Genomic DNA, 10,653 nt, shown 5'->3' on the forward strand with positions numbered 1-10,653 from the left:
TAGGGAGTTATTCTCCCTCCTGTGGGGAAGGAGGGGGACGAAGCAGACATGTGGCTGTTTCAGTAGAGTTTTATTTTGTTTATAAACGGTTAGGATTGGAAGGGACTTTAAAGATCACCTACTTCAACCCCCCTGCATGAGCAGCAACACCTTCCATCTAGACCAGCTTGCTCAAAGTCCCATCCAACCTGATCTTGAGCACACCCAGCAAGGGGGAATCCACAGCTGCCCTGGGTAACCTGTGCCAGTGTCTCACCACACTCCCACAAAATAATTTCTTCCTAATCCCTTAGGATTGGAAGGGACTTTAAAGATCACCTACTTCAACCCCCCTGCATGAGCAGCAACACCTTCCATCTAGACCAGCTTGCTCAAAGTCCCATCCAACCTGATCTTGAGCACACCCAGCAAGGGGGAATCCACAGCTGCCCTGGGTAACCTGTGCCAGTGTCTCACCACACTCCCACAAAATAATTTCTTCCTAATCCCTAACATAAATCTCCCCTCTTTCTGTTTAAAACCATTGTGCCTTGACTTATCACCTCATATCCCTGTAAAAAGCCCCTCCCCAGCTTTCCTGTAGGCCCCTTCAGGTACCAGAAGGCTGCCACAAGGTCTCGTCGGAGGCTTCTCTTCTCCAGGATGAGCAAACCCAACTCTCAGCCTGTCCTCACAGTTAGAGGTGCTCCAGCCCTCTGATCATCTTCACATCCCTTCTCCAGTCTCACTCCAACAGCTCCATGTCCTTATGTTGTGAACCTCAGAACTGGACACAGTATTCCAGGTGGAGTCTCACAAAAGAGTAGATATGTACGTTAATATCCATATACACCACACAAAATGAAGTCAAAGGACTCTTTCCACCCTCACAATAATAAGTCAAACCTGTGATCACCTAAAATTTTGGTAAAGTTAGAGCTAAGTCCCAGATAAATAGATCTCAAAATACTATTTTTTTCCCCCATAGAAAAATGCACATTTCTCTCTAAATTGTTGTAATGCTAACTCATGGCAAAGCTTGTCCTTTAATATGTTACCTCACTTTTCAGGGTTGTCAAGTAACTAACAGTTTTGGCTATTTCAATTGCTCCTGTTCCACAAGGAAATATTTTAGCATTGTTTCTTCAAAGAAGGAGTTGGGATTAAGAACACAGCCACATGTGGTATGGAACACCATGTTACTGCAACATATCTGCTTGACTAATGCTTCCTATCTCACATGATAAGATCATGGTTCATAATAGCTCCTAGCATATTTGTAAGAAAGTAAAGCGTAGCACAGGGAAACTGCTTGTAAAATCCCATCTTAATAATGAATTTCCATTCTGAGACTCATTTTATTTGTGGTCAATACATTTGTGGTCACCATAAGTGCCCTCACACTGGGCAATCTGTTTAACTGTCTGATCCATTCCTGTGAGAAGGGAACCTTCTCCCTGTAGGAAGTGCTCCTCTTGGGCTGTGAGGGTGGATGTTTGTGTCAGGACTCCGTCTTTGACAGCGCTAGTAATATTGTCATTTATTGTATCTGCCATTCTCCTTCAGCTCTAGGATCCTGTTTTAATCTATTAATAAGTTTTTCAAGGACATTACTTTGTCAGAAAAAAATTGTTTAGGGTCTAGCACACCCATGGTCTAAGCATTGTATTTGGCAAGAAAGCAGATGTAAGTGGTTCTCTTGCTATGCCCGCAAATATCCATCCATACCAGAGTCATGGCAAAACACTAAGGTGTAGGACAATACCAGGTTTGTGAAACTTTAAATTTCTTCACCGCTGCATGTGTGCTATTTTACTGTATCATTTACTGTACATTGTCATTTACCAGTTTCATTCTGGAGCCCTGTTTCATGCATTTCACTGGAATAGAAAGTACTTATTTAATTAGAAGTTTTCCACAGTTTCTCCCACTCGACCTGGCTTTATGTTCTATCGTATTTTCTTCAAGCAATGCTCTGAATACAGAACTACAGATTTCTCCGGTGTTTTTTCTTTCATGGTAATTTTGTCTGAGTGTTTCTGAAATACTAGCACATTTATTTTCAAGCATTGCTACAAACCCAAGATATGCTATTACCTTCAGTTAACAGGGGGGAATTCTGAGCTCCAAGGAGCTAAAACAAAAGAATCCGCAAAGCTTAGGAGTCTTATATGAGAGCAGTCTAGGACTTTAATTTTTTATAACTATTTAGCGTTATAGCACACTTCCCTTACCCACTTACAACTCCTGTTCACCTCAGATCCAGTACTCAGCACTGATAAATCAGTCTTTTCAGACATTGAAAAACTTGGTTAGTGGCCACCTATGATGCAAGTAAATTGCATAGCATCAATTACAAACTCAGGGGAAGGACTACAATTTAGCTTTCAAGACAACGTTCAGTTTACTACTTTTCTTCTGTCACAAACATGGAAGAAGTCCTACTAAACACACTCTATAATCTCTTTAACTTCACAATCTCAGTTCATATCCATGCTTCATGGCAAATAAAAGGCAGGGGCCCTATGAAATAAATAGTATGTAATTCCCAAATTTTATAAAAATGCATTTACAGAAGGAACATTTCCAGCTTTTTGACTGACTAAAATCGTGACAACAATGTCAATTTAACATTTCTGTATGCATAACTATAAAATGGACAAAACATTGAATTATATGTTGTTCTATGAGTCAGGGATATTTATCAAAACTATAAATTAAATTTAAAAATTAAATCAACATGACCCATTACGTGAAGAAACCTCCCACCTAATCCTTCCAGGATTACCTGGTATAACCTTTTTGTAGACATTGAGAGTAAAACATCTCAGTCACAACAACAAAAACAAAAGAACAGCCTATATTGAGCTTCACCTTGAAGCTGACCTGTTAATTATTCACTAGTCAAGGCTTATCTGATAAACTTAGCTACTCTTTCAGTTCTTGGAATATCCATGAGATTTATGCCAATTGTTCTGAGGACTTGTTTTGGGTGTTTTCTTCCAGGCATTTTTGTGACTTTTTTTATTTTACTTTTTCTTTTTACTTAACTTTATGGAAAAGTATTGTGGCATTGAAATTTTTACATGCTTTTACAGTGTTGCTTCATGGTTTTGTCCTTTGAATGACTCTATGGGTTCCCTGACATTAGTGTTTAAGGAGATGTGAACAGTTTCAGTGAAAGCATCTTTCCAAATGTGTATGCAGAAAGGTACCTTTTTGGCACATAAAGGTAGAGTATTTTCTCCTTCCAAGCTTCTGGAAGAGCAGATTTTGCACTCTTTCATTGCCTAGTCTTATTGCCCATCCACAATTAACATTTCAATCAAATTTTGTACAGAATGTATAAATCACTCTTACTTGAAGGGAACTGTGTCTTAATTTCACAGTATGACTCTCCATGAGAAGGCTGAACTTCCCTGGATAGTATTTTGTAATGGGTGTATTAACATTTTCAGAGAACTTTAAGAAATGTTTCCTTCATGCATCTTGCAGTAACTATAATTACTCTCTGTCTCAACAAATTGTTTTGCATGCTTGTTCTGTTGAATTGTGAATGGAGGCTGTAAAAAGAGGCTTGCATTAAAGCTCCACTATGTAAAGTAACAAACCTTTGCTATGCAAAACGTAGTTATCAAAACTTGTTTCATTTATTAACTGCTTGCAAGGACCAGTGCCATCACTTATCTTTTTCATTAATTTGTTTTATTCTTCAAATATTCCCCACAGCCAAACAGCTCAGCAAGAATGTTAGACTCATCTGTCAAAACCAAGAGGATTTGAGGAACTGATGAAGAATTAAATGGCAGCATGCGAGGTGGCTGAGGAATGGAAATGTATATTGTATGTAGCCTGTGAAAGAGACAACAAGCCGTAGAACTGGTGGGGAGAACCTGAGCACAGAAGGGACAGGAAAAACCTTTCTCTTCACCGCTGCAGAGTATGGCACCACTACAAATTATCAGCTTTGTCACAACGACCACTCTCAGTAGTGAAGTGATTGCTTACTGGCAGAGCTGGCTCTTTTTAAATTAGCTTTATTTTTAACCCTTGCTACAATGTGAATGGAACACTGAAGAGGAAAAAAACCCAACAAACCATGACCAAAAACATAACAAAAACATTCCTACAAAATAGAATGTGAAATCCAATGGAATGTAATTGAGTAAAGAAAAGTTTAAGACAGGCATATGGATATATACCCCTTTAATATGTCCCTGGAGATTGAATGAACTATGGAGACAAGAAGATTTGGCTTGTTCAATTTCATATCCAGTGCAGAGATGCAGGGCCAAAACCATCCATATGTGAGTATCCTTGTCTGTTTTGGTTCAAATATTTTATAGCATAGCATCCACTTTTCCCAATCGCTGTAAAGACTACACAGACTCTGCTCTGATTCACTTCTCTACCTACTCTCTCTCTATCCTTGCAGGTAGCATGGACTCAGCCTCATCAGACTGAACACAACCTGACACCTCTGCAGCTCTGCAAAGGCATTTTAGAAGGTGCTTCTAGTCTAGCATGCCCCACAGTGTATAGACACTATTCCTCAGCATTGAGATAGGATACCCTTGGCATCCTCATTTCTTGGCTAGTTTCTCTGTCACCAGGCCAGATGCTCAGAATGGAGCAGCATGAGGCACAAAAGGAATCAAGGAGCTTGTGAACAAGAAGCACATATTCCTAATTTGCAGCTGGAAAATTTCCTGTTAACCTAGCAACAGAGCCAGCCCAGGCCAGCATCCACCACATCACAAAGCAGAACTGTTTCAAATTGAAGAAGTCAAAGATAGGATACTTGTGCAGCTGGGTTAGAATCAACTTTCAGCACAGCTTGTGTCATGATGGTGTGTAGGAGTGAGGTGGCTATGCCCTGTAGTCGGGTTCTCTCTGGTGTCTTTGATGGGGCTGTCACTCTAATCTCCTTTGTCCCTGCCCCATCTGAGCCCCCAGTGAGTATGGCTGGTTAGGATACTGGAGGAGTGTCCTCTTGTCAGGTCATATCAGGAGAATCAAGAATCACAGAATTATTGAGGCTGGAAAAGACCTCTGAGATCATCAAGTCCAGCCTATGACATAACACCACATCAGCTAGACCATGGCACTAAGTGCCACCTCCAGTCTTTCCTTAAACATATCCAGGGATGGTGACTGGGCAGTACATTCCAATGTCTAGTCACCCTTTCCCTGAGTAAATGCTTCCTAATAACCAACCTAAACCTCCCCATGTGCAGCTTCAGGCCACGTCTTCTCGTCCCGTCACCAGTTGCCTGGGAGAAGAGCCCAACCCCAACCTGACTACAATCTTCCTTCAGGTAGTTGTAGAGAGTGGTAAGGTCCCTCCTGAGTCTCCCCTTCTCCAGGCTAAATGACCCCAGCTCCCTCAGCCTCTCCTCATAAGACTAAGAACCTACAGCCCAGCTCGTACAACTGTTCTGCAGGTGTAAAAGCACCTGTTCAAAATTGTTCATACACAAACTTCTGAGAAGGAGCTAAACTTTAAAGCACACACCACTGCAGAAGCTCACTCTGCTGCACTGAGTGGAAATTCACACCTAGAATTAAAAATTTAAAAAATTACAGTTGCCTTAGCTCTGCAAAAGTCACAGATGTCCACTGATTTAGTGAAAGCCATGTTTTCAGGAGGACCAAGTAGTCCCATGTAGATGGCTCATTCTTCTATTATCGTGTTCTCCTGCATAGCACTTTTGTCTCCTCCAAAGCCACTACACAGTGAACACACACGGCATGACCTGGTGTGTCGCAATCTGCTCGACTGCAATAAACACATCAGTTCATTATGTTTGTTATTCCCTTCTTCTCTCACACTTTAACCAGCTGGCCTCAGAAATGCAAACATCATTCAGACTGACCAGGGACTGCCATTTGTTCTGCACTCCCACACACTTCAAGTTTGTCTGTACTAAGTTATTAAAATACGCTTGGGACCATTCTTTGAACCTGAAGACAACTGGTATGGAATGGCCTATATTTCACACTGTTTTATACTGCAAAATAGTATGGTTACATGCAAAATGGTCTATGGAGAATTGTCTCCTGCTTGTGCTAGATCCCAAGTTGCCTGGGAATTTCCTGGAAGGGGGCCAGGGAAAACCCTAAGCCACTCCAGCACCTTTCTAACATTCTAATAGTATGGACAATCATGTTCTGTTCCCTGGAAAGGTTCCCTGGCATTAATTTAAGGGTGACATCACTGGCACCTGTTGTAAGAGGTCCAGAGACCAAGAAGCTTGCAAATAAATGAGTCTCCTCTAGACGTCCATTTGCAAACTTGCCATGTTTAACATTATGGCTAAATAGGGCTCAGTTATTGCATTTCTTTAGATCTTAATAGATTTGTTGTGGTTACTGTTTCCATTTCCATAGATGTTGCTGGTGGGAAGTCTTTTGCTTAGGCTGCTGGAATGCTGCCTCTCCATCCCTAGTGCCAAGTCTTCAGCACAGCAAGAGCTGGTGCTTAGTCCTGTTCAGACGACTAGGGAGGCCTTTCTGCCTGAAATATGCAACATTCCAGCAACAACAAAGTACAGAAAAGGCACTGCCGGTGCCTGCTTCTGTGACAACTTAGAAGCAAAAAGGAGAGAAGAGGCAGACAAGCAACTTCTTTGGGAGGCCATTAGTGCCAGTTTCAGTCCTACTTTACACCATTGCTGAGGTGTGACACATGGACACTGATCTTCAAGTTGCCTCCATAAAAGAGTAAAGGTAGCCAAGCTAGGTACCTCTCAAGGTAAAAGTGTCCACCATCCCATCAAAATTTACTCCAGCCACAAAGTCATCTCACTTGTAACGAAGGCATAGTTGGAAGCTGAGGGGCTTCTTCAGGTTCTCATGTTTATGTCTGGGAACATTTTTTGTCATGATGTTATTTTCTCTTACAGACTGTGTTTGGCTATTTACTTATTTATCTTATCACCATGCTCTTCTTTTCCTACCTTGTTTTTCTTCTCTATGTTTATTTTTGGCCTTTGACCTAGTTTTCTCTTTTCCTGTTTGAATAAACATGTTTGAACTGTTAAAGCTATGTTGATCTTTCTTGTTTTTCCAAATAATTCTAGGGCTCCTTAGGCTTCATCTCCTTGCATGACCAACTGCTGCAAGGCAGCACAGCCAGTTCCTGTGGAGCTTGGGTTACAAAACTAGAAGAAAGTGTAAAGAGAAAAGAAACTCTAGAAGGATTAGAAAGGAGATCAGAAAAAGCGAAAGCAATATAATCCCAGATAGACACTGTGTTTGTGAACTGGAAACTTCACTTTAACAGTTAAGAGGTGTCCTGTTCAGGTGTGCAAGACCTCAAAATCTGAAGGTCACAATCTTTGGTCAGACTCAAGGGAGAATGGCCCTCTTTCTTTTCAAGGCAGTAGAAAGTAATAGTTTAGGTTGGAAAGGACCTTTTAAGGTCATCTAGTCCATCTGAGGGAGCAGTGACATCTATATCAGGTTGCTCAGAGCTCCATCCAGCCTGAACTGAATGTTTCCAGGGGTGGGACATCTACCACCTCTCTGGGCAACGTGTTCTATTGTTTCACCACCCTCACTGTAAAAAGTTTCTTCCTTATATCTATTATAAATCTACCCTCTTTTAGTTTAAAACCATCACCCTTTGTCCTAGAACAATAGGGTCCTACTAAAAAGCCTGTTTCCATCTTCCTTATTAGCCCCCTTTAAATATTTAAAGTCTTCAGTAAGGTCTCCTTGAAGCCTTCTCCCCTCCAAGCTGAACAACCCCAACTATCTCAGTCTTTCCACACAGAAGAGGTGTTCCAACCTTCTGATAATATTTGTGGCCTCCCTCTGGACCTGTTCCAATAGGTCTGTATCTTTCCTCTAATGGGGACTCCAGAGCTGGAGGCAGTAATCCAGGTTTAGTTTGGTGAGCAGAGCAGAATCACCTGTCTTGACCTGGTGACCATGCTTCTTTTGATGCAGCCCAGGATACAATTGCCTTTCTGGGCTGTGAGCACACATTGCCATCTCATATCCAGCTTTTAAAGCACCAATATTCCTGACTCCTTCTCCACAGGGCTGCTCTCAATCTCTTCATTTTCAGCCTGTATTGATACCAGGGGTTGCCTTGACCTGCTTGCAGGACCTTGCACTCAGTCTCATCAAACCTTATGAGGTTCACATAGACCCACTTCTTCAGGTTGTTCCGGTTCACCTGGATGACATCCCATCCCACAGGCATGTCAACTACCTCACTCAGCTTGGTGTCATCTGCAGACTCCTTTATGGTAAAACACATAAGTGGGAGAAGAAGGAATTTATCCACCAGTCTTGGTTTGCCTACTTCTTTCATGGAGACATAGAAAGCCATGAGGAAAGATATGTAATTTTAGGTCTTAGTTTTCTTGCTGGCAAATTCAGATTAATCATAGTGGACAAGGCCTCTACTCTCCAACATGTTTCATGGTCTAAAGGTATGCATGAGGCAGACAGGTTGGGATTAATAAACATATTATCAGATGCTGCATTGGAAACCCACAAACGCCTCACCAGAGTATAGTGTGGATGCAATTGGTTGGTCTGTGCCAGCATACACTGTTTGAGGGTCACACTCCTTGCAAACCTACTAAAGCAGTATTGATTCAGGTTTAGAACAATGTAAATACAGATCGACAATCCTAGAAACACAGAAGAGGAAATGAAAGAACAGCAAGTGGTTTTTTAATCCCAAATTTCTCAATCTGTAGGTCATGTTTTACCAAGACACTAACTAAAACATGTGAACCATTCTCACCACAGAGTTCGGTTCTGTAATGAGTCTTAAAGAGATGCAAATTAATTATAAGTAAGATCAACACAGTTGAGATGTGTTTCTGCAGTCCTCTGGTTCTTATGGCAAGATCAACACTGACCGGTGTATGTCTACTTCATGTGACACTAAGTCATAGAAAATTTGATGTTAAATCATAGAAATGGATGTCTAGACTGATGTGCTCCTGGTGGAGAGGATCAGGTAACTGGGAGGTTGACCACACTCTGCTGATGCTACAGGTACCTCTCCTCACAGTACCTACCCTCTTGTGCCTTCAGAAGACTCAATACTGCATATAGATACTTGACAAAAAACACCTGGCTCCTTGACCTTCACTCAATTCTTATAGTTTAATATATTCTCAGCCTTGCAGAACTTTAATCCGTTTCCCTCTGACAAATAAGAACTTAATGGTAATTCTACCTTCTCTGTACTCGTCAAAATTACTTCCAGCTCTAGCCTGAAGCAAACTACATCATTGTCTTTTAAAGTCTGCTTAGGTGATGACCAAATCATAAAATTATACTGGATCAAACCCACATGTAAAGTGAAAATTCAGTTCAGCACTTCTTGCCTTTTGCTGATGGTCATCTGGGGGAAAACTATGGCCAAAACCATAGGTTCACTACAGATGAGTCTATCTAGCGGAGTGTATCTGAATCTATTTAGCTGAATGTACCTACAGAGTTTCTGAAGAGACACTTTCCAGAAAGAACTTACATTGTCAACAGATTACATCAGAGATATAAATTAAAAAGATGAAGTTAAATATTTGCTGTGGGAACAGTAAGATTATAAAAAACACGTGCTGTCCAAAACCCAAATCTACAAGGGATGGAGTATGTCTTTCCTTTTCCATAGTTTGGTTTAGTAAGTAGGAGTTTTATTCTTTTAGTCTGCTTACAGTGCTACAAAATATGTTCCTTACTGTACCATTAAGAAAGCTTGATAAATAATTTGTTCTTTTACAGGAGCCCCTGTGACATGTGAGCCCTGACAAACACATAGAAGTCTGGATACTACTGAGGAAACAGGAAATTTCTTACATACACAACAGATAAAATGATGCCATCATTCCACCCATTTAAAAGAAGGTGAAAATTAAATTTAAAAAATTAAAGAAGAGGTTTAAGAATAACTAACCACACCTTATTTCCTGAAATCCCCCTTGTGATAAAGAAAGATTATTTTACAGTCTGCCAAGATGAAACTTACCTTAAAAAATGCTTTTAAAACTTTTTTCCTATCAATACAGTCCTATGATGTTTTCTTCACATTGATTTCTCTGAAACTTAGCAGAGACCATACATGACCAAAAATATATAGTGATGCAACTGAAACCGTGGGTTTTTTATAATCTTGCACAATGCTCTGTACTAATAATTCACAAATCTTGTGATTCAGTCTTCTCAGAGGTGGTAAAAGAGTACCCTCTGCAACACAGGTAGGAGGCATGATGAAATCAAGAATCATTGTAGGTCTTAGCTTTGATTTATTACACATACATTTCATTCTGTCAGTCAGTGAAAAGAAAATACTGACTGCCTGTTTAAAAACATAGTACCACCACTGTGGTTGATAATGGAGTGAAAAATTTTATCTGCAGATTGTCAGCTCAAGAGGAGCAATAGATTTGTTGCTGTTGATTAAAAATTACCACATACAATTATGATAATGGTTATGATCAGATGATTACTTGTTGACATATGAAATTAATCACTGTCATCAGTTCTTTCCATGTGAAATAGATGTTTGTGTGGTGCTATAGATAAAATTCACCTGTGTAACTTATATTACCTGGATCCCTTTTGACAATCTGAGCAAATGACAGAAGACTAAAGAAATGAGAAGATGCTATCATTTCACATCTAGTCCTAATCATTCTAGGGAAA

At 40.5% G+C, this 10,653-nt stretch overlaps 1 protein-coding gene across 1 annotated transcript in view; it reads right to left on the reverse strand.

The window, feature by feature from the left end:
* The window catches only part of LOC104396974 (chromosome unknown open reading frame, human C8orf22), a 33,896-nt gene that overhangs the window by 2,301 nt on the left and 20,942 nt on the right, over nucleotides 1–10,653 (reverse strand). Inside the window, exon 2 of the mRNA XM_010006887.1 lies at nucleotides 8,083–8,230. Coding sequence (XP_010005189.1) covers nucleotides 8,083–8,230 — 148 coding nt within the window. The remainder of the gene's footprint in view (nucleotides 1–8,082; nucleotides 8,231–10,653) is intronic.

Source organism: Chaetura pelagica, unplaced genomic scaffold, assembly GCF_000747805.2.
Source record: "Chaetura pelagica isolate M959 unplaced genomic scaffold, ChaPel_1.0 scaffold109, whole genome shotgun sequence".
NCBI lineage: Eukaryota > Metazoa > Chordata > Aves > Apodiformes > Apodidae > Chaetura > Chaetura pelagica.